This window comes from Triturus cristatus, chromosome 1_2 (genome assembly GCF_964204655.1).
Source record: "Triturus cristatus chromosome 1_2, aTriCri1.1, whole genome shotgun sequence".
NCBI lineage: Eukaryota > Metazoa > Chordata > Amphibia > Caudata > Salamandridae > Triturus > Triturus cristatus.
The window spans coordinates 1,118,057,114-1,118,084,432 of record NC_140580.1 but is presented as its reverse complement, the minus strand read 5'-3'; the positions used below and the strand labels follow the sequence as shown (position 1 = coordinate 1,118,084,432).

Genomic DNA, 27,319 nt, shown 5'->3' with positions numbered 1-27,319 from the left:
CTAGATGGGCCATGAGTTGGCTGTTAGCTATTTTTTCGGCCACCTTCGCCAGATACGGTAGCAGCGAGATGGGCCGTAGGTTTTCAAGGATATCCTGACTTAAGTTGGGTTTCTTCTTTATAGGAAGTACAATGGCTTGCTTCCACTCCATGGGGAGGATGGCCGTAGAAAAGGAGAGTTGGAGAATATGTCTGAAATGTTGTTCCAAGACTTTAAGGCTAGCTGCTAAGATCTTAGGAGGCGCAGGATCACGAGGGGACCCTGACTTAATGCTTGTACAGATGTTAATTAAGGTATTAGTACAAGGAACAGTAAAGCAGTCAAGGCATGCCTCATCCTGAGTGATCTCCGAATTCTCAGTGAAAGCAGAGCCCAAGGGCAGATCCTTTGAAAAATTAGCATAGATGTTAGTAATTTTGCTAGCAAAGTATCTAGCAATATCATTACATGATTCAACAGAGTCCTTCTGGGTATTACTCTCACTAGATACTATCGAGATTTCTTTAAAGATTTTAAAGAGCTCCTTTGAGGAGTTCTCAGCCTCTCCAATGCGGGTCTTGTAATACCGTGCTTTAGAGGAACGAATAAGTTTGTAATATCCTGCTTGCGCTATTTTATACTGAGATTTGGCTTTGGGGCAGAAGTTAATGCGCCATTCTCGTTCCAGTTTTTTACAAGCGGATTTTGCCACCTGAAGTTCCGAAGTAAACCACGGGGAAGGTTTTCTGGTTTGCCTAGTGATTAGTGATCTGCGGATAGGAGCAGTCTTATCTAGGGCAGTTATAACATGGTTCTTCAGGCATGAATAGGCAGCCTCACAATCTGACCCTCCAGGAGGTCCAGCCGCAGCAAGAATGTCGATGAAAGTATCTAAGTTGAAGTTTTTCCACTTACGACATCGGTACATCTGCGTACTATCACTCCTAGTTTCAGGCTCGGACAGCCAAATTCGTAAGGGAATGACAAAATGGTCCGACCAAGGCACAGGTATTGGAGGAAGCGTTTCTACTCCATTCCAATTACCAAATATGGGGTCGATCAGATGACCTTGTCTGTGAGTAGGCTCTTGGTTCTTAAGAGTAAGCTGCAGGGAAAGTAATTCATCTTTTATATAGGAGGCATCCTTATCTTGGACATCATCAAAATGAATGTTCATGTCGCCCAGTACCAGGAGTTTGGATTTCCTCAAGGCGAGATGTGCTGTCGCCTCTACTAGACTAGCTGTAAAATCAAATAGTCTACCTGGGGGTCTATATATAAGAATGCCTGATAGGGAGTGTTGAGGTCCCAGTGAAATACTAAACGAAGCAGCTTCGCAGTGGTCAATAGTTAGGGGGAGTAGGGAGCACTCCAATGGGGCTCTAACAGCAATAGCTATTCCACCACCCCTACCTTCCTGCCTGTCAAGCCTGGCGAAAGAGTATCCTGGAGGCAACGCCTCTATGATGTCTGGGTCAGAATATTCGCCAAGCCAGGTCTCAGTTAACAGCAGTATATCCAGTGCCTCATCCTCAAGTAGGTTGTAGACCTGATTGCAGTGCTTACTGAGAGATCTACAGTTAAGCAATGCGGCTTTTATCAATTTTTTTGGGGGGACTGTTATGGAGCCCATTTCAAGAGTAAAAGGGCACATAGAGCAGTTATGTGGTGATAAAGCCTGCATAGAATGTAAGCATGGTAAAGGTATAGTAGGGCGGAGATTTAACAAGGTTTGTTTATCATACCGTATGTGGAGGGGATTAGGTAGGCCAGGGTGTATGGCCCCGCGCCCCGTCCGGCCGCGGACGGGCGCAGACGGGCTTGACTTTGGCTCGACTTCGGCGCGCTTCCGGCGCGCCCGCTGCGCGGTCGCTGGCCCACACACATTTATAGGCAGTAGGGGCCACTAGAGCGCTAACCTGGCCGCTCGAGCCGGAAGTGCTGGCTCCTCCTCACCCTCCGCATCAATCGCCCAGAATGGACGCGGCGGACCGGGGCGGGAGTTAACAATGAAGTGAGTGTCAGGAAACAGGTAAAACACACAATGATTTTTAAAAAGTAGCCACTGCACAGTTTTAAAATATCACGCTGTGAAGCAGCGTTAGTATTGAGAAACTCACAAGTTCGAAAATAACACAGCGCGAGCGGATAGAGCCTGCCACTGCCACCGGCAAGACTCTTCTCCACAGCGCGACTGCGTGAGACAGAGAATTATATACACTTCCCTTAAAATACCACTAGAGCGCTAACCTGGCCGCTCGAGCCGGAAGTGCTGGCTCCTCCTCACCCTCCGCATCAATCGCCCAGAATGGACGCGGCGGACCGGGGCGGGAGTTAACAATGAAGTGAGTGTCAGGAAACAGGTAAAACACACAATGATTTTTAAAAAGTAGCCACTGCACAGTTTTAAAATATCACGCTGTGAAGCAGCGTTAGTATTGAGAAACTCACAAGTTCGAAAATAACACAGCGCGAGCGGATAGAGCCTGCCACTGCCACCGGCAAGACTCTTCTCCACCAATCAATGTGTACTTCGTTCATTAGCTAACTTTGCAACATATTTCCTGGAAGAGGACCTTTCTAGTAGACATTATGTCCGCTGGTATGGTTTGTGAAATCAAGCCTAATGGAGTAAAGAATTGTATATGGTTTTCAACAAGAACAAAGTTGTGATGAGAACCCATCCTAGCTTCCTTCATAAAATAGTGATTTTCTTGTCAACCGGACTACTTCACTTCCAACTTTCTTCCAGAACACCTCTTAAGCAGCTACTGTTTTACATCCACTTGATGTCAAGAGTTTTGAAATTCTACCTTTATAAAAAAAGAATTGAGACTAACCATCTCTTTATTAACTGTTGTACAATACAGGCAATGCTAGTTACTTCTGAACAGTCTATCTCAAGATTGATTGTGTCTTGTATTTTACTATGCTGTCGTAATGCCAATAACTCTGTCGTATATGCCTGGGCCTATTCAATAAGAGGAGGAGCTGTACTACTGTCTTGACAGATTTGAGAGCAGATGCCCAAGTGAGCTTAATTTCTCTGCAGAATCTTTCTGATTAGTACTGTATTGTTTCTTTCCTTTTGCCATTTTCTCCACTTTTAGGGATGGGCTTGGCATTCTATTCAGTTCTTATGACTAATAATGAAGATCCAATAAAGAATAAGGAATGGTTACATTTAATTCGATTTTTTCCTCAAGGAGACCATTCATTATAGACACAAACAGCCCTCCCTTCCTAGAGAAAGGACAATTGGAATTACTCTGTTTTGTCACAAATTTTTTGTTCTCCGTAAAAAGAGAATTTGCTCCACTTTCACATTCCTTGCATGATGGAATGCTGGTTATCTAGTATTACTCAACTCATGTGCAGAATCCTTTTTCATGTATGGGGCACTTGGTACTTATTCCTTCAGAGCTTTTTTCCACAAACTGTTTTCTGGCCAGATTTGTATTAATTTTTTCCACATATTGGAGGATTCTAAAGGTACCTAGTGTTAGTGGATTCCACTGGTGGGAACTGAGAAAAGAAACCTTTTTCTAGGGGCATCTGGGGGTAATTTGCTGTGTATGTATATATATATATGTGTGTGTGTGTGTGTGTGTGTGTGTGTGTGTGTGTGTGTGTGTGTGTGTATATATATATATATATATATATATATATATATATATATATATATATATATATATATCTCTATCCTTAACATCAGCGCTCACCGCACCGAAAATCGCCTTTTCCCCGCCTCTCACAATGGCGGTCCGTGGTGAGGAAGCGAACCTCAACAAATGCACTCAAGCTGAATTCTTCGTGGAACGAAAAAAAGGAGAGCAACCACGGACTCTTCAGATTTAAATGCGCTTATTTATTTTGCAAAGGATGGCCCATCCTTTGCAAAATAAATAAGCGCATTTAAATCTGAAGAGTCGAGGAGCCTAGCGCGCAACCAAGATGGCCGCGTAGGTGCGAGGCTCCCGAGGACCTCCGTGACCTCCTACGACTATCCTGAACTTATCCTGTCCCAGATGAGGGGACTGTGTTGGTGAGCCTGGGCTGAGGTGGCACCCGTTTTCCGCTTTCAAATCGGACCTCGGACACCGGCTTGAGCACCGATCGAGATTTGCGGCCTTCTCCTAGCCGAACCCCGGATTTGCGCTGTGGGGCGATCCAGTGACCAAGTGAACAACAGCGGCGGGCAGGGCTTGGTGACTCGCGTACCCCGCACTTTCACTTTCGCACCCCCCTTGCGAGGTTGGGTCGCGGGGCTTTGTGTGTTGGTGTGGCCTCGCTGGGGGACCCTGCCTGCCCGCCGGCTGTGATCTACCCCACAGATCTGAGGTGGCCCCCCCCCCGGAGCCCGTGGACCGGCTTGCCTGCCCTTCACGACGTGGCTGGTGCGATCGGGAGACTGGGACCATGGCCACGAAACAAGATGGTGACCGGGCAAAGATAAAATCGACCCGGCGTGGCTCAGTCCAACAGCATGGACCGCTATACCCTCCAGAAGGGATCTCCCGAGGTGCCACGCAGGTCCCCTGAGGGCCCTACTGATGCCCCCGATCTGCCCACGGATCTGACTCTGCGGGATGTCATGGGCGCCATCGCCGAGATGAAGGCCTCGGTGGGCCGGCGTTTCGATACACTGGCGCAGAAGATCGACTCGGTCCTCGTGGATGTTGGCCTGGTAAGGGCCGATCTCTCCAAGACCAACGACCGAGTCGATTCTTTGGCCCACACCGCATCGGGCCTTGCGACAGATGTGGCGGCCCTACAAACGGAGGTGCGCCGGCTTACTCGGGCGAGTGCGCTGATGGATCGCCGCCTGGAGGACTCCGAGAGTCGGGCCCGGAGGAACAACATCCGTATCATCGGGGTGCCTGAGGGACGCGAGGAGGCGGCGGCGGACCTCTTCGTGGAAGACCTGATTGTTACCCATCTCCAGCCACGGGGGCTGAGTAAATTCTTTGCTGTGGAGAGGGCCCACAGGGTTCCCGGGGGAAGGCCTAAGGTCGGAGCCCCTCCGAGACCTCTCATTGCCCGGATTTTTAATTTTCGGGACAGAGACGCTATCCTGCAATCCTCCAGACTACAGGGACCGATTAGACTTGACAATATGGACGTTAATTTTTATCCTGATTTCACCCCAGCGGTCCAGAAGCAGAGACTGAGCTTCCTCGGTGTCAAACGCCGTCTTCGGGACCTAAACCTCAAATACGGCATGCTTTTCCCAGCTAAGCTGCGAGTGGAGGTGGATGGTCGCACGCACTTTTTTGATCGTCCCGAAGCGGCCGGGGACTGGCTGGATACTCTGTCTGGGGATCGGGATCGAGGGGGCGGGGGGGGAGCGGTGGGGGGAGAGGGCTCGCCGGATCAGGACTGAGGGACTAATATTAGCCCTCGCTCGGGACAAAAATGATGCCACTTTTGACCATGCGTCTGTTCGCTTAAGTTCCCCTCCTATGGAGGTTGTGTGGGGTCTCTTGGGGGTTCTCCCTCCTCCTCTGGGGGTCTAGTTAGTTTAACTATCTATGGGGCGAAAGGCACACTGCACGTTGGGGGGGCTGTTTGGGCTCATGCAGGGGTGCAGGGAGGGGGGAGTTCTGTTTGGGTGGGTGGGCAGGGATGGGGTGTTGTTCGTTTTTATCACAAGGCAAACTTATTTTTGTGTTGGTTCTAAGGTGCTCTCGGGGGGACGAATGATGGTTTCTGTGTATGATGGGGGTAGGGAATTAACTTTGTTGTCTTGGAACGTTAATGGACTGGGGGACAGGATCAAACGAGGTGTGGTCCTGCAGTTTTTGAAGCGACTCTCGCCCGATGTAGTCTTTCTGCAGGAGACACACCTTATTGGCAATTCCTTCTGTGCCATGAATCGGCGTGGCTACCGCCTCGTGGCCCACTCGGGCTTCACGTCAGGCTCAAGGGGTGTGGGTATCATGGTAAAGAACTCGCTCCCGTTAGAAATTGATGAGGTGCTCCACGATGATAGGGGACGTTACACTGTCTTGGTGGGGAGAATGGAGGGCAAAGTGGTTGTCTTTGTGTCAGTATACGTCCCACCGGGGCTACAGTCGACCACCTTTGCAGACCTCGGGCGCCTCCTCCTTGGCCTTCCGGGGGGGCTTCTGGTGGTGGGGGGGGGATTTCAATGCGGTGGTTTCTGGGACTGTGGATCGTCACCCCCCTAGGGACCTCCCCCGGGCACAGGCGTGGCTATCCGGCCTCTTGGATACACTGGGATTGGTGGACTGCTGGCGCTTAAAACATCCCACGCAGCTGCAGTACACCTTCCACTCGGGGGCCCATGGTAGTCTCTCACGGCTTGATTATGTCCTTGTCCCGGCGGCCTATGTCGGGAGGGTGGGGGAGGTGCGCCATTTGGCACGGGGTATCTCAGACCACTCCCCGCTCCTGTTACATTTCGATGTCTTTCCGAGGGGTGAGGGCAGGGTGGTCCCAATCAATTCCTGGTACGTGCGCGACCCCACCATTCGCGCTGACTTGATTAAATCCCTCCAGCGATATTTTGATGAGAATGTGGGGTCAGTGCCTTCGGCTATCTCCCTGTGGGAGGCCTTCAAGACAGTACTCAGAGGGGAGGCCCTATCCCTTATTTCCCACGCCCGGAGGCGCGAGCGGGAGGAGGTGACCCGGGTGGAGGCTGAAATAGCTGAGCTGGAGGGTAATCTAGAAGATGGGGTGACGGATGCTGCACTACATGTCCTCCAGCTCCAACAGGCGGCTTATAGGGCCCTCGTTACGGAGGCGGCCAGGGGCCTTAGTAGAGAGCAACAGGGGCGACTGTATGATGTGGGTGATAAGGCTGGTAAACTGATAGCGTGGTTGGATAAAAAGGAGAGAGCGAATCGTGTGGTCCCGCTGATTGAGAAAACGAATGGTGTGTGTGTAACTGAGCCAGAAGAAATTGTCTCCTGTTTCGCGGATTATTTCCGCGAGGTGTATTCCCCGGTCTCTTCCTGCTCTGAAGAGGATTCCCGTGCCCTACTCAGGGATATCGCGCTGCCGTCCCTTTCCGGGGAAGACAGGGTGTCGCTGGACGCCGCTCCCACCTCCGACGAAATCGCCCTTGCCATACGCTCGGTCGCTTCTGGCAAGGCCATGGGCCCGAATGGTATCCCTATTGAGTTGTATAAGTTGCGACCGGATACACTGGCGCCCCACCTCCGCGCAATGTTCCTGGTGGCCCACTCGCTGGGCTCCCTCCCGCTTGACCAGCGTCTGGCTACAATCGTGGTGATCCACAAGGAAGGGAGACCTCGGGACCGGGTAACTTCCTATCGGCCTATATCACTACTGAATGCGGAGCCCAAAATTCTCGCCAAGGTACTGGCCAATCGGCTGGTCGGTGTGGTGGGCGATCTGGTTCATCAGGACCAGTCCGGCTTTATTCCCCAACGCAACACAGCCCTTAACCTGCGGCGTTTGCATGGGGTGCTCGCACCCGTCCCATTTATACGGGAACCGGCCATTTTGGCGTCCTTGGACGCCACCATGGCGTTTGATACGCTTGAGTGGCCATACATCTGGGCGATGCTTGCGAAGTTTGGATTTGGCCCAGGATTCATCAGTTGGGTCAAATTGTTGTATTCGGGCCCATTGGCGCAGGTGGTGGTGAACGGAAGAGTATCGGCCCCGTTCGAGCTGGGCCGGGGCACGCGACAGGGCTGTCCCTTATCGCCGCTTCTTTTTGTGCTTGCCTTGGAGCCCCTGGCGGAGTGGCTGCGGTGGGAGCCTTTCATCCGTGGTCTCCGTTGGACCCCCGAGTATGAGGACCGCGTATCCCTATACGCTGATGACATCCTTCTGTACCTAGCCTCCCCACGTAAATCACTTATAGTGCTGGTTGATGTTTTACATTCATTTGGTCGTAACTCCAGTCTCGTCATCAACTGGGCTAAATCGTGCGTGTATGTTCTCTCTGGGGAGGCTCCTATTCTCCCGCGGGGCTGTCCGATCCAGATCGCCCCGCAGGGATTTCGGTACCTGGGTGTCTTCATTACTCTGGACCCGGAGGCCCGGTATGAACGGAACCTGCTTTCCCCCCCCCCTCCAGCGCCTGCAGGTAGATGTCGCACGCTGGCGGCGCCTGCCGCTTTCGCCGCTCGGCCAGGCGGCATTGTTCAAGATGATGTCTCTGCCGCGTTTCCTGTACGCTTTGCAGAACACTATGGACTTAGTCCCGGCGCGCTACTTCCGTGAGGTGGAGAGTCTGCAACGCCGCCTGTTCTGGGACGGGAGGCCGCGTATTGCCCTGGCGAAATTGACGCTCCCATGGTATGACGGGGGGATTGCCCTCCCGGATATTAAACGGTACTATTGGGCCTCCCAGCTAGCTGCAATTAACCATGGCCTATACGGGCCCGCCTTAAACCCGGCATTCGAAATGGACAAGATGCTCCTGCCAGGTGGCGACTACAATCGAGCGCTCTATTCTAGCGCGCCCGACGCTCGTCTGACGGGCCCAACGCGTGTCATGGTGCAAGTGTGGCATGCGGCCAATGCAACTATGGGGTGGAAGGACCGTTTGACCCGGGCGTCACCACTATACGCGTCTGAGCGGTTGGGCTCCCTGTGGACCTCTAAGGGCTTTGAGAAGTGGGACATAATAGGCATCAGTAAAGTGGGGGATCTCTGGACGAGGGGAGGATTTAAAACGTTCGATATGCTGCAGACGGAATTTCAGTTGCAGGGCAGTGAATACTTTCGGTATTTGCAGGTCCGTCATGCGCTGGGCTCCGTCTTTTCGGACGTTGCCTCCATCCCGGAATATTCCCCCCTGGAGGATAGAATGCTGGATGGGCACGTCCCGGACAGCACGATCTCACTGATATACAAAAAGCTGATAAACGACCGCTCGGGCCTGTTGACCGCCCTTCGTGCGGCTTGGGTTGCCGATGGGCTGGAGTTGGACGACGAGGACTGGACCTCCGCGGTGGCCTCCCCGAAAGAGGTGGCCATACCGGCTCGCCTTCGCTTCGTCCAGCTCAAGATACTCCACCGGGTCTACATGACGGGGCCAAAGCTTCTGCGTATGGGCTATGCTGGAGATGGGTTGTGTAAGCGTGGGTGTGGTGCTTTGGGGACCTTTCTGCATATTTTGTGGGAGTGCCCGGAGGTGGAGGGGTTCTGGCGTGGTGTACATGAGGTGCTGCGACTGGTTACGCATGTGGCGCTGTTGCCCGAAGCGAGGAGATGCCTGTTGAATGTGTGGGAACCGACTGATTACTCTGCGCCGCAGACGTGGTGGGTGACTCTGGGATATATGATAGCCAAGCGTGATATTGCTCAACTGTGGGGATCCCAGAGGCCCCCGACGGTCTCGGCCTGGAAAGAACACATGGACTGGTGCATGTTTCGAGAAAAAGTGGTGTATGTGGCGAGGGGTAAGCCTGGGACATGGGTGAAAGTATGGGGCCCCTGGAACGCCTACCGTGGGGGTATCTGTGTGCCACCGTTGCTGCCTGATACCTCGCCAGCCTCATCTCCTTAGCCGACTCATTCCCCCGCTGCCTGGCATTGGGTTCCCCCAGTCCTCGCTCTGCTCTCTTCCCCCTCTTTAGACTCCTGTGGATAGTTGGGATCCCCCCTCTAGGGGAGCACGTGCTGCTATTTTCGATTGTGGGTTGCCTTGTGGGTGTGGTTTTTCTTGTTCTTAATTTAAAATGAAACCGTATAGTGGGGTCTGGATGATGTGGCTTTTGACGTTATTACCTCCTGAGCATGCTCCTCCGCAGCACCACGTGTTCCATAAATGTATGTCGTATGTTCCTGTCATTGCTAGCGGCCAGCCGGAAGGTTGTAGGCCCATACTTGTATACTCTTGAGACTTGTAATAAACGGTTTCAAAAAAAAAAATCAAAAAAAAATCTGAAGAGTCCGTGGTTGCTGTCCTTTTTTTCGTTCCACGAAGAATTCAGCTTGAGTGTATATATATACACACATTCAAACCAAAGTCCTGTCCCTCCTACTCCAATATATATATATATTTTACTTTATTTTACTAAAAATTGAATCTTTAAAAACGTTTTCCAAATATCTCCACAGCTTCCAGTAAAAGGCTGAGTTGTTTGGAGGGGAAAACCAGTTTACTGGGCTATTCTAACCTCTTTCACGGTGTGCGTCGGACGGCCGTGGGCCTTCCGATTTGCGCACGCGTGGAATTCGCCCGCACAACGGGGAAATGTGCGCCGCATTGAAGCGGCTAAGTAGTTGTCCATATTTTCTATTTTTGGTGTTTTCAGTTTACTTGCAGTTTTTGGTGGCAATAGGTGTGAAACTAATAAAATGGGCTGAGGCAAAAAGAAGGGCCTTACATAGAGAAGAAGCCAAAGGGTGCCAAAGGGTACCAAAAGCACCCAGTTTCCAGCGAGTGGGATGTCCTGCTACTGACCCTCTAAGATGTCCCCGAAGATAACCTACCACCATGAACCACCCGAAACGACTGACTTATTGAGGTTCAGTCTTGGATAAATGCTGCATATTAAATCAGTCCTCCCTCAAACACCCCCCACCCCCCTAACCGCTCCAAGGATGCCCTTTATTTACTTTACTCACCGTGATGTGTTGCATTGAGCTTATACCTTCCTGGCCAAACCTCTCCTTTCTTTCCCTTACAACAAGCTCCTTGACCCTTGATTTACCATGTTCTGGTTGTTGTTCCTTTTTACTTTTACATATTGCTAACCGCAAACGCTATCCGGCAATTCTGTCAGATTTTATAGAGGCGCATGTATATTAATTGGAGCCTACCACTGGGTAGACCCTACCTTGATTGTAAGATCCATGTAACTCCCTCCGCAATACCCTGTTTAGGAAACTCCTAATTGCGCTAAATTGCTATATATGCTGATTGTACAAATGTCGAAATGCCAGTGAAGATGTTAAAAAAAAAAAAAAAAAATACATACACCTGTAAAACTCCATGAGTGAGTCCGGAAAGCTGTACATTTCTGAAACAAAGACAAAAGTCTGGATTCAGAAAAGGGTCAGTTCTTTAGGTTGCTTATATGTGTCCCCAATAAACTAATATTTAAAATCAAAAATAAATATTTTTTTAAAAAATTGGAAAAAAATAAAAATAGCTGACTGTTTCATCTGTACTTTCTTTGGCTGATGCCAATTTCCACAAATAATATACTGTTTTGTCCGTTAGAGCCTGCTGGTTGCAAGGATATGCAATGTTTGTTGGCCCAAAACATGAGATGCAGCGTATCATTTTCCATTGTGTACCCACCATGCAGCATTTCACATGGTCCAATCTAAGGAATCAAAAATGGGTATCAATGAAACCTATGCATTTTTTAAATGTGTCACTCTGAACTTGAATTTACCCACACATACTATTGAGTGATTATCAGGGCAGTTTGAAAAATGTGTTTTTTCTTTCGCACTGTCCTACATTTGGAAGCCCAAAATGGAGAGAAATTCAACTGATAATAACTAATCTTCTCTCGGAGTGTGGGTGGGCCTGTCGTCTACTTCAGAAAAGACTCCAAAACACAACGTGGAGACATCATAACCTACATTTAGAGTGCTTTATTTGAATTCCAATGCTAGTACTGAAATTCAATAGAAAGTACTTCGTGAATTTATCTGTTGGTGTGTTGAATCTCCGTGGGTGCTTCATTTAGATTCTATATGCTACCACAATCGGTTGTAACACAAGGTATTTCACCCCAAATCTTCTGTGTTCATTAACAGCTCATATATTCAGCAGTAGATATGAAAGTATATATTAGATTATATAAATTGAACATTAATGGTTACCCAACATAGAAATATAGTTACTATAACTCAGCATGCACAACTATATTTTTGGTTATTTCTCTGTTTTGTTTGTAGAAATGTAATGAAGCACTAGGAAGAGAAATCATCCTCTGATGAAGGATATTCATATCCGAAATGCATTGGGTATTTTAAAAATTAAGGATATCATTTTTTGATTTAGAAATCAATATGTTCTAACCAAAGGATTTGGAGTCTTTTTAATTAAATTCACAACTATCAAGTGCAACTTCAAACATTAAAACAATAAATATGAATTAATCAAGCATAACCTTTGGATTATGTGGATGAATGGCATTTGTTTATGCTATATTATAGCTGTTCAACACTGAAGTCCCCTTGGTCACATGTCAAGGGGCTTTCAGTTTAAGTTTGCATTCGAGCCCAGTGAATGCAACCACAGTAGCACTGATAATCTGGAGTGCATAAAACAAAGTTGCTACCTAAAGGTATCACATTTTTGCCATGAAAAATTACCCATTTTGCCAAATGTGGCTTCTACCTGATTCCGCCCAGGGTTGGCAGCCGTCCGAGAAACTTAACAAACCAAGACATTTCTGAAAGCTAGACACCCAGGGGAGTCAATGGTGATGTGACCTGTGTGGATCCCACTACATTTTCTAACCTAGAATGTGCTAAATACATTGGTTAAAATCAATAATTTTCCTCGTATTTCGATCAGGGAAAGTTCCAGAACTCCTACCACCGAGCATTCCTGCAGTTGTCCTGATAAAAACTACACCCCATGTATGTGGTTGGACCTATTGCTAGCGACCAAAATGGATGGAAAGTGAGGTGAGAACTGATACCTGTTGCGCCACCCCAACATTTTCTGCAGAATGGGGGTCAACCTTCCACACAACCCTCACCCAAGACTGTTAGACGTGTTCTGTAGTGGGGACATGGTTGAGGAGTGAGTTTCCCAGCATTTATTTCCCTATTTTCTTTTTTGGTGCATTTATCCCTGATATCTAGTGGGCTTTCTGGCGATAAACACCACCGTTCTGGCTCCCAGAGGGGCTCAGAACAACTGTTAGGGTTGTTTTTTGGGCATTGACACAACCTAATACTAGGGTGGGCCACTCCTCGCTCATTTTTTTTATTTTTATTTTTGTACAAAAAATTAAGTTCCCTGGTACCTTGTGGGCCTCCAGGAGCAGAAACACTGTCCATGTTTTTAAAATTGGCAGTGGTAAAATCCCTCCCCCTGCCCCCCTGATATATCCCCACACAAAAATTGTCCAGAGATTTTCAATTTTAGGTCTCGCCTGAGCCAGCGCATGCGCTGGTCTGGCGAGACATTTATTGAGTGGGCTTTAGAAATCCCACCACAAGCTTTTGCTGACCTAGAGCGTGCGGTTACACGCACAGTAACGCGCATTCCTCGCATCGCTCGATCAGGCGCCATCTGGCTTTCCTCTCGCTCGCTTTCCCAAGCGTGCGCTTTAACGCTCCTCCCCCGCCGCAGATCGCGCCCCGCTCCTCCCGCTGGCTGCTGCTGCTCCCGGCGCCATCTGGCCACTTTCTCTTTCAGGGCCCCACGGCCGCGTCACTTTCACGGCCGTGGGGACAATGCTTGTTATTGCTTGTGCCTTTGCAGTGCTAACACCCGATGGTGGCTGTTTTAATTTGGTTATTGGAAGAATTACCGTAAAATCAGGAATGGATTCGCACTTTGGCCTTCATGTAATCGCCAGGATCAGTTTGCGAAGTAGACTCCTCCCAGTGATGTTCCTTCTGGTCTCCCCTGCCTTTGAAGTTCCTCCCTTTGCCTAACGCGTGCAGCAGGAGTGGAGGTTGTTGTTCAAGTGCTATGCGGTGGATGGTGCATGCGAAATGATGTGCTCGGTGACGTGACATCAGGTGGTGTCGGGTTTTCCAGGCTCTGGGGAGCAGCTTCGAAGGGTCTGAGTCTGCGCCTCACCTCTGTGTGCCGGACCTCCTGGGAATCTGCACCGGCCCTGCCGTTAGCGCGCGTCTCCTCCGCGCAGAGCACCACATCCGGACAGCGGCAGGGCTGTGAGTATGGCTCCCCTCTTACCCATGGTGTTTGTCTGTGCGCCGGGGTGTCTTGAGCGGAACATAAATGCTGGTTCTCGAGTGGGGTGATGGAAGCGGGAAGATAGTTGTGTTTGGATTTTCCTTGCCGCCCCCACCCACTGCACTGTTCCATCAGCCACGCCACGCCGCTCTGCTTTGCTCCCTTGTTCGAGATGCTTTGATATGAGCGGCACTGGCACTGCTGCCCTCTATGTAGGAGTTTGCAAGGGCGTTAGTGCAAGTCTGTGTGGTGTAGCGGAAACAGCGACACTCTTTATCTTTAGAGTTACAAATGTTAAAACCAAGCTGTGTTGGTGTAACACTAATACTTTGCAATATTGTTGCTCCCAGACTTCTTCTCGACAGGATTGTGATTTATTTAAATGACCATGCGTCCTCTTCATCATCAGACGTGTTTCTGTTGGCACCATCAGCACCGCCAAGCGGGATTATGGCATGCTACGAATGCCTAGTTTAGCCTTGTGTCCTGTGGTTACATTCTGTACGTAGTGAGTTTACTTAGTGATGGACATCAGGCGCGCAACACCCATTGCCCCCGTTGTGTGTCAGCCTGGCTGAGACAGCTTCCCGGGCACACAGCCGCACAGAGTACTTCACAGGTCTTTGAAAGACCATTTCCTTGCTAACGAGGCTTTGTTGTGTTTTCACCCCTTCTTGGAGCTCCTGTATCTCCACTCTGCATATTGCTGGATGAATCAGCCACCCCGAAATTTTTAGTAGCGCCGCCCCCCCCCCTTCCCGAAATTTGCCTCTAGTTGCGCCTCTGATGGACGTAGTTGTTCAGCTGCCTATGGACGCAAGGCGAATCATCAAAAGCAATCTTGCTTCATAAGAAAGCAGGCGGTCTCAGAAAAACAAAGCAGCCAACGCGCCCCCTGTTGTGGTTTTAAAGCCTCCTGTAATGTACACTATATGTTGATACCTTTTGGATAGACCATAGATTAGTAATGTGAACGCGTGAAAACAAACAGACTATTTATTCCTGATTACATGCAGTTGCTTGGAGCCAGTGCCCTCCTAATGAAAGTAATACACCCCGCAGAGAAGCACTGACACTCTCCCTTTTAATAAAAGGAAGCCCTGGTATGCAAGGACTGAGGAGGATATCCGATTTAAATGCTATCCATGTGTTCTGCCAAACTTGAGAAACAGATGCTTTTTCCCTCCGTGATCCAATGGGAAGTGGATGGACACAATAAGCAGCGCTAAGCTGAAATCCACATTGCCAACTCTCCACATCATGTCACTGCGATTGTAAGCTGGGTATTTGATCGCTTCCCAAAACACATTCACCAAGGTACTTAATGCCTCCCCTGAAAAGCGCGATCACTCCTGAATCACTGAAAATACAGTCTCCAGGGGTAAAAGCAAAAGATGTGCCCGGTCATCAAGTTCTTCATTTATGGTGAATTCAACATGTTTCTTAGTGCTTAGGCTTTCTACAGATAGACATTTCTACTAGTCCGATCCATTGAAATTGTTACAGGAGCAAATGTGTAATTTTTTCATAAGTGCACTCCAGCCTAGGGTGAAAGAGAACTCCACAAGGCAGGTGCGTGGACAGCGAAATAACTTACTCTTACATTGCCTGAGTAAATGATGGGAGCATGGAGGGAGGGGGGGCACTAGTAGGCCAGAATTTGATTAGTGCTAAGAACACTTGAGGGTGTGTTGACAAATCCTGTCTTTGGGCAGGGTGGTGCAGGGGATGTTCCAACAGCTGTGTGGTGCATGAGTAAAGCACTTAAGTGGTAGGCAGGAGGGTGTTCGGAGCAGGGGAATCTCTTTTTTAAGCACCTGGCCCAAGAGAAGGGCAACAGCAGTGTCCTGTGGTGTTTACTTCATCACACCGTGTATTACTCTTCCCCTTGTACTTACTTGTAAAACTATTAATATTATCTGGTGTATGTTAGCACTTGAAGTGTGTTTTTGAACCAATTGGTGCAGCTCAAGGAACTAGGTGTACTTCAAAGGTCATTTTACACATTGGTAAACTGCTGCATCTTGATGCATACACCTACATTTTAGTTCAGTGCACAGTGCAATGGCCAAGTGTGCTTGTTTGCTTTTAAATATAATACATCGAGATTGAGGTTTTAAACAATATAGTATGAGTGGAATTTCAGGAGATGTTTATGAAATCGGAATGACCAACAGTTCTGCTGCCAAAGCCAACTCAATCCAAATCTGCTTTTTCCATTACTTGTAATGGCAATACAATATTGCACATTTTTTGTAGACCATGTAACAAAGGGTCTTGAACACTGCTGGTGGCTGCTTGCTTGACATCCGCATCCTGGTATTCTGAAAACCATAAACACTACTTTGAGATGTGGTCTCTAGTATTTGTAACATAATTCATAGGATGCCTATGCAAATGGAGATTATTTTTTAATATTATTTTTTTCTTAAAACAAATGCTAGTCAAGTCACATCTGCTTTTAAGATGTACCATCCCACTGTGCAGTAAGTATGTTAAGTGTGCATCACTGTTAATGGTGTATGTTTCAGCGCAGATGCTTCATTGATGAGCGCAGATGTCTTACTAATTCATTTCTGGGGGTGGGTAACTTGATCACGTTTGAAGAATTGGGTCTTCAGTAGCCCAATGTGTAACTCGATTTTATCAAAGTATTAAACTTAATTTTGTTTCTCTTACACTTTCACTGTGACATTTTAAAATAGCTGCCAATTTGTCTTTTCATCTAGTAGATTACAATAGATCACGATGTGACTAGTAAAATAGTCATAAATGACGTGCTATGCTTCCTCCCCACCTGTCAGAACATGGCCCCCGTTCCACAGAACCTTCAGCACCAATAACCTCCAAGTCCGGCCTTTCGCACACTGCGCATGCGTGTGAACTTGTAGCTTAATATCTTCTAAGGTGGTAGGTGGGCACTTAGACCCCAAGAGGATATGCCCTACCCTCGAGGACAAAGTGGGGTTCCAGTTTAAACGTTTTATAAAGTAGTACAAGCGGGTGTTTACAAGTGAACTCACCCTACAACACCTACTGTTCCTATAAAAAAAAAAAAAACCTTTGCCATGCACTAAAGAAATGTGCAGCTTTCACTAATTGGCGATAAACTGAATGAATCCATCAGACATTGTCTCAAAGTAGCTCATGCAGCTTTGTTGTTCTGCTGCAGAAGTCACAGTTAAGAACATATCAAGAAAAGTCACATTCCCAACTTAAATTCAGAGATGAAATTCACCTTTTCGTGGCAGTAACACTGTTAAAGCGCATTGTATACAGGAGTCCTGCTTGGGTGATTCCCCCCCCCCATGTTGAAAAGGGCTGAAGGGGATACTGCGTGTGCCAGCCTTTAAGTAGCTCACGAAGTGTGGAGGAGGGAGATTACTTCATTACAGTGATGGGGCACACTGTAGGTCTCAGCTTTAACTGCACACTGTACATGATTGACTGTCTTCTTTCACTGTTCACCAACTAGGAGGCCCTCTGGTGTTGGAGCACCATATTTAAGACATTAGCCACCTTGTCTTCTGCTTCGCTCTACATCACATTATGCCCGATAGACACGCTTGAACATTTCAGGAAATATATATTTTCTTTCCATGTTGTGTTCGGGATGCCCTAAGTCTGTAGTATTTAAAATTAATATTTTCCAACTATCCATATAGTTCTATCTTTATATTTTTGGTAGTTCAGCAGGGAGGACCTTTTGGCACTGTGCAGTTCTTGTGATAAGTATTGCTGGTGTCCTTGGAACAAAAACAAGCATTGGCATAGCCAATAGGTCTCACCTTTGGGACCTTATAAGTGTTTAGCCATGCAACAGTTGATGTTGTTGCACCAAGGATATTGTGCTGGATAACTAAACACTTATAAGGTACCAAAAGAGAGACCTATTGGTTATGCCAGTGCTTGTTTATTTGTGTTTTTCGATCATTAGAGAAGGCGTTTAGCTTGGGTAGACATTGCTGATCCGGGCCGAATTTTTCTCAACTACATTTTTAAAAATTGATGTGTTGCAGTGATAATGTAATATTTCAGGAACCATGAGCTCTATATTCTTCATTTTGGTTTTTGGTGGTCAGGTAGTATTATATAGAGACAGGAAACAAAAAGTCCTCAGAACAACCCTTCCTGGAACCCGTGGCTGCAGCACACGCCGCAGTGCAAAAAGAGGACACCAGACATATCCCTGCACTACGTGGCGGGCAACATGCAGTGCCTGCCACATGGTGCAGCGATATGTAGGGGGGCACCATAGGTGCCCCCCAAAGCTTGGGGCCAAGGGGGAAGAAGGGGCCACTATGGGCCCTCAAAGTCCCTTTACGTCTGCCTTTTCATGGTGAGTTACCTGCCATGAAAAGGCAGGCAGAAAGAGACGTCATGATCCCTACGGTGGTGCCTGGTAGGCACTGCCACCGTTGTAGGGATAGGATTCCCCTCCGATGCACCAGCGAGTTCAAGGAGCCAGTCGGATGCATGGCGGTTGGTCTTTCTGACCGCCAGCTATCTGCCCGCCATGGTAATATGGCTGACGGATAACATGGTCCTGATGGCGGTAGGACCGCCACCGGCAGGCTGTCGGTGACTGTCCCCTCATCCTCCTAATCGGCCCCTAAATTCACACAGATATTTATTTACATATGCTTGAGCCAAAAGATTTACACTTCTTCTGATCCAGTAGAAGCTCTTTTAATGTGTCCATGTACAGAATATGATGTCGGTGAAAGGTCACTTAGCTGAACTGATTTCTTGAGCTCATTGTACTGAAAATCGTCAAATGTGTGACAGAACTCGTTTTCCTCACACGCACAAGGTATTTTTCGATGTCATTAAATTCACATTCTTCTGTCACAGCAAATCCTTTTAGAAACTTCACAGGTTCAGCAGTTAGAGCTCCAAACTTTGTTCCAATTGTGCTCATAGTGTCATCACCCATAAGAATGTGTCTTGATAAGAACACCGGGTATCTGTGGGTCAGGTTTCTTGTACAGAATATGAAGCAGGATTAAGTGTCTTTTCTTGCCTGTTCCATAAAGTGTCCATAACTCTGACATTCAAGGACTTATGAACATTGCAACAAAACTAAATAGCACAATAATAACATCTGTGTCGTTTGACAGTACAATGACTCGATTAACCATTTAGAACAGCCCACTCATATGTGGCACAACACTAAGGCCCACTTCCTCCAATTTGCTGTTTAGTTCTTGAACACTGTGGGACGTACTACCTTTTGAATATATCTCTGCAGACACCAACTCCTCATTGACAATCATTCCACTTGCAATAATAGGAAATTCAGTGTTCACTGAAGCATCAGCAATGTTTTAGCGAGTTAACATCTCCAAGTTAATCTTGTTTGATGTTAATGACCCAAATTTATCAAGTTGCACAGCTATAGGTGTCAAATTTCTAAAGCAGACCCGATCAGTTGTTCCACTTGTAGACATTCGTCCGATTCTCTTACATTTTTTGACAGTTCAAGATTACTGTCAAAGACAATGTGCAGTTCTTGCAAGGTGCACACTGACTGTGATAGCTGTAGAACAATCTGAACGACCTCCCTGAAGTTATGCATGGAGGAAATCTTGATCATTCGTAATTGTGACATATAGTCCACTACAACAGCATTTTCAATGAGGACACCTTTTTTCGAATTGATATTCTTCATGTGAAAGTTTTTTTTCGAGCTCTTGCACGAGTTTGTGCTTCACTGGTTTGGTGGCAGCATTTCAATCAAATTATGTATTTTGCTGGAAGAAGATCATGCGACAGAATGTCCAAAATGCACCCCTCTCTCATGTGCTTGCGAAGGTGGTTTTTTAGAACCTGTTTTGTAGTGTCTGGTTGGACAAAACTCTTACTATGGCAATTTAAGCGTGGAGGTTTAACTTTAGTGATTATGTCAACCAGCTTTTTCTCTTTCAATACAATTTCTCCTGCTTCAGTTCTGGGTATAGTTTGGATCCATGTTCCAGGACATCTAGTAGACTTGACTTTTTATCATTAACCACACATTGTTTGGTCCCAAAGTTAAGTAGTCTCACAGGCTCAGTCATTTCAAAGGGGTTTCCTTGCTGCTGCGTGAAATGATGAAGGCTGTCAACATGTTTATTAAAATGTTCCCCTCTTTCCCACAAGTTCTTGGTGAGGAACAGTTTCACAATGGTTCATTAATTTTGATTTTGTCATCTCTCTGAAAAAATTGCAAATTTCTGATTTTTCTTCACAGTCTTTGATAAACTCTGCGAACTTGGTGTTCAGTTTTTCTGATTTTGAACTGAGTGTATTGAACACTGCCTGGCTTTTCATAACGTCTTTTGAATGACACGTTCCCTGTGCCTTGTTCACTTCTGAGATAAAATATTAAAAAACCTATTTTGTCATTCTTGTTCCAGAAAGCATTCCAATGCAATGTTTCTATAACCTCCAATATGATGAGCATACCTTGTAACAAACTAACATAAGGGGTTCTCCTCAATACTGACTGCACAGTGTTGCTTCCAAAGATTTCAGCCTCAATAATTGCATTGTCTATACCACATCTACTGAGAACTTCCTGCATACCACAACGCAAAGTGTGTCAAGTTGAAAACGCCCATCATTGGATAAAGATCATCAAATTGTACTGGATTGCTCAAAAATGTCAGCTACAATACGGAAAATATCTCCATGGCCGAAAAAAGGCAGAAAAGGCTGGTCTTCAAGCTGAGCACGCAGATTTTTGAAATTTCTTAGAGTGGTTTATACTGTTGTGTAGTTTGTTACTGGAGATGGTAATACTGGTAAAAAGCCAACCTTCTTCAGTGGGACGGTATTCTTGGAGATCAGGGCAGGAATTCCAGTCCACCGAGGAACTGGCTTTTTTCATCCTTTAGTCTGCACCGAATAAGCAATATGAAAAATTCTGTTACGTCCACTTTGCAGACTGCAGCATCAGGTAGAAGAAGATCCATGTCGTTAGCCACTTTGAAACTTTCTGGTAGACTGGGATATGTTGATGGCTTGTAGTGATTTTGCACACGTTGGCTAGGCAGTTTGGTTATAAGTTTTCAGCATCTTTTGTTTATGCCTACACCTAACACAGCTTGTTTTCAAGCAGCTACTTCATTGATACAGTCTTGAATACGCATCATGGCAGTATCATGTGTGCTGGATGTTCCAGACAAAGAAGAGCTATCTTCAAAATTATCAAGAGCGGCAATTGTAAATACTTTCCTGGTAATGTGACTTGGAAGTGGTGTGCTGTTGAATTCACAAGCTTTTACAGCATGAGCTGTTAATAACTTCCTGCTCTGTCATTAATAACTTGTTGGTACACCAATCCTCTTCATTGAAATGATTAGCTCTCTACTTTTGCGCTTGTCATAGATTGCGAGGGTAGTCATCGTTTGACTTTTTTTTTTTTTTTTTTTTTTTTGCCGTGATGAAATTCATAAAACATGATTTGGAAAAGATAGTACATTTGCACAGCCTAAGCCTGTTGGTTCATGGGGTTGTCTTCCACTTCTTCACTTATATCTTCAAAGCCATCATCAATATTGTCTGCTTCTGTTCCGCAGTGAAGAACTTTAGTTTGTAACAGATTTGCTTTGCTGATATTAAACAATGATGTAAAAAATGTTAAGACCACGTTAGGCATTTGGAGCTCTTGGGCATCACAAAATATGTCATTGAGTCCAAAATCTAAATCTTTCAGGATGTTTCTTAAAAAGGTTCCTGCTGATTTTACTGCATTCTGTGATCTTATTTTGGCAGCAAGAACTTCAGGAGTCAAATCGGCTGAGAACACCTTAAGTGGCTCATTCTTTTGTTAGACAGACAAAAATGAATTCGGTCATTGTACTTTCTGAACAGAAAAGTCTTAATTTCATTATGATGATCTGATGATCAATTCAGCTCCCTCAATGTTGACCATTATTTCTGTGATCTCACGGAGTGTGAACCTGTGGCCAGCACTCAAGTGGCTTTAAAACCTAATTTGCTTTTTCAAAAAGTGCTAATTTAACTGCAGGCTGGTGGTTACGTTGCTGCTGGGAGCTCATTGTTCCTTCATAATTTCAAATGTATGCACGCATGTAGCTCGTGTGGGCATACAAATCTGCTATAAATAAATTCACCTCTCTGTTTAGATCAGCAACTTGGCTGAAAACTTAATCTTGGAATTAACTTGCTGCAGATAAAAACATGTTTGTCCTTTAAGACTCACATACTCTGTACATTGTTCTTTTGTCAATCTCTTTGACCTTTATTCCGGTCTAAACCACAGATAACACATTGACAATCCTCTGCTTTCTGGTCAGTTGTTGGAGTTGAATGAGGGGTAGCCATCGATCTTCTAAGTAGATGGACATTGGGTTTGGTTGTCCTCGATTTCTCAGAAGACTCTTCTTGTTGTGATTCACTGGTTTCGGCTATTTTTTCCCCCCAGCTTTTTTCCATTGTATGCGATTGTAGCACTTGTTGTTACAATGATAAAATATTTGATCCTCTTAACTCATCATATTCTATCTTTTATGAACTTCGTCTTGCCATATTTCTGCAGCATCTCGTACTCTCTTCGGTATGGCCACAGTTGATGTTCGGTTTTCTTTCGGATTAGTTTGGCATATGACACATTTTACTTTGTTGAAGGAGTCCTCAGATTTTGTAGTTATCAACATTCTGTCAGGAGGTAAAGATCCACTCCTACCACCTGCTTCGCTCATGTTTATGAATTTGAATCATTGGAAAACCTGAAATAAAAACAATATTAAAATAAATTACTAACGTGATGGTTAAACACATAGAGATGCCGTCTTGGAATATGGTAAAAGGGTTGCGCTGAGGAGTTATTTTCTGTTTCTAAAAGACTACTTGACCCTCACAACCTATGTTTTGACACCAAAATGAAGTATATAGGTTTCATGGTTCCTGAAATATTACGTCATCACTGCAACACATCCACCATATTTAAAAATGGTGTTCAGAAATATTCGGACTGGATTAGCAATGTCTACCAAAGCTAAATTACTTATCTAATGATACAAAAACACCCTGCGGCTACGCTTACTTGAGGGGCAATTAAAAGTGCTGGAACGGGACCTTTGGAGGGAGGACTCGGGAGAGGGGAGGGCTAAAATGCGGGACATCATTACTGACTACTCCTCTACTGCGGAGCGGGAGGCGCGGTTTAGGGGGAAATATGCCACCGCCAGGAGGTTTGGCGAAGGGGGCAGGCCGTGGCGGGCTCTGGCGCGGGACATCAGGCGCCCGCGCTACACCAATTACGTGCTGGAGATAGAGGATGCGCAGGGGGATAGGCACAGGGATGGCTTGGAGATTCTGCATACCTTCACTACCTTTTACGAGTCCCTTTACTCGTCTAAGGGGGTGAATACACAGGACTTTGCGGCATTCTTCGGGGACATAACCTTGGGGCATCTTAGCGGGGGGCAGAGGGAGTTCTTAGCAACCCCCTTTATGATGGAGGCGATTCGAGAGGCTATTGCCCAGTTGCCGGCGGGGAAGGCGCCGGGATCCGACGGCCTGCCGGCTGACTTCTATAAATTATATATGGATCATCTCGCGCCTGTGCTGCTAGAGGTCTATTCTGAGGCGCTGGAGGCGCAGGTGCTGCCTGCTTCTATGAGGGAGGCCCTAATTATATCTTTGTTGAAACCCGGTAAACCCCCTGCCAAATGTGATTCTTATCGGCCCCTATCGCTAATCAACGTGGATATCAAGATCTTAACTAAAATGGTGGCAACTCGATTGAATCTCCTCATGGACAAGCTGGTGCTGCCCGATCAGGCAGGATTTATCCCTGGGAGAGCAACGTCCCATAATTTGCGCACTCTCTTCTCGATTATGCATCAGGTGGCTCCGCACCTCCCTCTGGCCGCTGTGTTCTTGGACGCCACCAAGGCGTTCAACTCGCTCGAATGGGACTATCTTCAGGCGGTCCTGCGCAACATGGGGTTCCCGGTAGGATTTTCGGCTCTGATACGGCTTCTGTATAACGCGCCAGTGGCTAAGGTTATGGTCAATTGTCACACCTCACGCGCTATATCGCTCTCCCGGGGCAAGTGACAGGGATGCCCGCTGTCGCCTTTGCTGTTCGCGTTAGCAATGGAACCCTTGGCGGCGCGGGTGCGGCAGTATCATCGGGACAAGCCGCTCATCTGCCCTTTGCGTCCCATCCTCATCTCGCTCTACGCGGACGATGTGACTCTCTATGTGAAGGACCCACAGAATAATCTAAATCCGCTGCTGCGGGAGTTGGTGCGCTTTGGGGGGCTCTCGGGGATCCACATTAACTGGGCTAAATCCCAGATCTTTCCACTTACGGCGGCTGTCGCGCGTTTCCATACTGACTTTCCATTGGATTGGTGCGACACCTCCGTGCGGTACCTTGGAGTGCAGGTGTCTGCGAATCGGGAGGAGCTGATGACAGATCACTATGGGCGGGCGATTGACGCGCTGAAGGACACGGTTACGCGCTGGATTGCCCTGCCTCTGTCCCTGGCGGACAGGATATCCCTTATTAAAATGGTGGTCCTTCCGAAAATGCTGTACTATTTCACAAACATTCCCTACCACCCGGGACGGGTGTTCTTCGCTACTCTGCGCACTGAACTGTTGCGGCTAGTATGGGGAGGGAAGCAGGCCCGCATCAGGTGGGAGGTCCTGGCCCGCCCGTATGCGGCGGGGGGCCTAGATTTGCCAAACTTTGAGTTATACTATCAATGCGCCCAGGCCCATTATGCGCACTATTGGACGGGGGGGGCCGCGCTACACGGCACACGTGGCCACAGAGCACTGGCTTGCTGACCCCGTGCCGCTGGATGGGGCATTGTGGCGTGGCACCTCCCAACGGGACCGCTATCCTGATACCGTGGAGTGCACGGGCCGGTCCTGGGGGTGGATCATGAAGCGCACTGGCGTGGCTTTGCTGTATTCCCCGCTGCTCCCGCTCGTATATCATCCTCGTATGCCCTTGTTGCAGGAGGGGGGTCTTCCATCAATTGAAGCAGCACAGAGGGCTGCGCACGTGGGGGGACCTATATAGGGATGGCCGATTCATCACGCTGCAGCAGCTATGCTCGGACCCTCCCCCTAATGCCATGGAGACCTTCTTGTACGTCAGACTCCGAGCTGCAGTTCGGGCCGTTATGCCCGACTATCCCTCTGAGCCGGCGCCGTCGCCGCAGTTACATGCGATGCTGCGGGCTACTACTGCCTCTCACTTGGTGGCGACCCTATACCACTCAATTTACTCGGAGACGGACTATGCGCGGTGCGCTGCGCGTGACAAATGGGAGGAGGAATTGGGACAGTCGCTGTCGGACCGGGACTGGTTGTTCAGCTGTAAGCAGACGGAACAGGTTGCTGCTAACAGTCTTCTCCGCGTTACGCACTATAAATTCATTCAGCGTTACTACTACACCCCAGTGAAGCTACATCGGTTTGGGCTGCGGGCTGACACTAGATGCGATAGGTGCGGGGCTGAGAGAGTGGACATGCTGCATCTGGCCTGGGAATGCCCCTCTGTTTATTCGTATTGGGCTCTGGTGTTCGATGCGGTTGGGAAGATGATTGCTGGCCCCCTGCCTCCGACCCCACAGATGGGCATCTTGGGTTGCACGGAGAGCATACCGGCTCCCCATAGGAAATTCGGCTCCTTTTGTTTTCTCCTTGCCAAGCGCAGTGTGGCCTGCAGGTGGGGGAGAGGGCGGGCCCCGAAGTTTAAGAGCTGGCTTGAAGATCTGATACGATGGCAGGAACAATTAACATTGTATACAGACCTTTTGCCGACTGCCTCCAAACCCCGTGATATTTGGGACCCTCTAAGGGGATACCTGCTTCAGACCCCTCTGACAAAATTAGACACTGTGGCCCCTGAGTCCTGAAAGGGTGGCTGCTACGCCTTACCTAACTGGCGGAGTCCTCTGTGCGGGTGCGCTGGCGGGGAACATGCTTCGGTATAGCTGTACTGGCCGTGCCCCTCCCTCTAGTACCTTTCGATATTCCATTTGGGGGTTAGGCTGTGATGCCCATGACTGTGTCGACTGCACTCCTTGTTGCCTGATGTTCTTGCTCCTATCGGTTTTAGTATTCACGCGGCCGGCCCCGGTTGGGTTTTAGGCGGCATGCTGTGTTCATATCTCTACTGTGCTTCTTTCTGACTAAAGTACATTGCTGCCGGCCCCGCTGGGGTTGTAGGCGAAGAACAGCTGTGTCAATATGATTGTTTATCCTTTTGCCAATAAAGGTTTTTTGAAAAGAAAAAAAAAAATGATACAAAAACACAAATCTAAAATGAAAATCTCTGTACTACAATTTTTTTTACAGAGGTATAGCAAGGGGCCAGGACTAGAACTGCTGGGAAGGGAACATTGTCCCCTTTCCAATAGTACCTTTCCCTCACTGATCAGTGCTCGCGGGGCACAGTTATGTCCAAAACCAATCTGAGTGAAAGCAGACCATACCTGATGGCACCATCGACTTTCTTATTGTTTACAGTAACGTGCAGCTGCTAACATTACAGTAAACATAAAAAAATGAAATTCTGGACACGTTCCCTTGAATCCTGACTTTTTATTTTTACTCCGTTTCTTTTTAAAAATATTTGTGAAATAGCTTTCCATTCACTGTTATTTCTAGTGATTATTTTTGTACATTGAAAATCGGTTTATTTTTTAAAGTATTCGAAAATTGGCAAATATAGCCTTTTTATAGGCTTTTTAAAATACTTTTATTTTTAATAAGACAGTTTATATCTAATTAAAAAAAAGTGTATAATGATTTTTGTACATATATTCTTTTCAATACGTGCTCCAGGATCTTGCACGTGGGTGGGACAGTTCAGTATTTATGACAAAGATTCCTGTGAAGGAGATCCAGGATTACAGGTAACTAACTATTTTTTGCTGGTGCCAGTAGTTTGCCCTTCCAGTATCCATTCAGTGACTTTCCTTACTTCCAAAGGAAATACATTTCTGCACTGCTGCAAACAAGTTTGAGAGGGAGATATTGTGTCTCAGACCACCACCCATTCAGGAAAAAAAAGATAGTGTTACATAGGACCAGTCGACTACATTTTGAAAAAGTCCACTTTGTCTTCTGTTGTGACATCACACTATGACGTACTCTTAACCCCTTCAGTGCCACGCCCTTTCCCCCTCCTGTGCCGGGCGTTGCACTAGTGGGTGGGGTTCATGACGAGATAGTCTCGTCATGGGCACAGCGCAACCGTGCTCCATGACGAGACTATCTCGTCATGGGCACTGAAGAGGTTAAATTCAGGTCTTAAAGGAAACGCGTTCTAGAGGCTGAAGCCCGACACTGAATTAAACTGTTTTCTTTGTTTTTTCATTTCCAGTTTTACGACTTGTGTGAATTGTTCCGAACTGGAGGCCCAGTTCCCGACACAAACTACATCTTTATGGTACGTTGTTATGTTATTTGATTACTAGAAATTCATGATTAAGATGAAACTAGCTGGGGAAT

At 47.3% G+C, this 27,319-nt stretch overlaps 1 protein-coding gene across 1 annotated transcript in view; it reads left to right on the top strand.

The window, feature by feature from the left end:
- The window catches only part of PPP6C (protein phosphatase 6 catalytic subunit), a 128,485-nt gene that overhangs the window by 46,623 nt on the left and 54,543 nt on the right, over positions 1-27,319 (top strand). Inside the window, exon 3 of the mRNA XM_085613783.1 lies at positions 27,192-27,257. Within this exon, the coding sequence (XP_085469909.1) occupies positions 27,192-27,257 (66 nt within the window). The remainder of the gene's footprint in view (positions 1-27,191; positions 27,258-27,319) is intronic.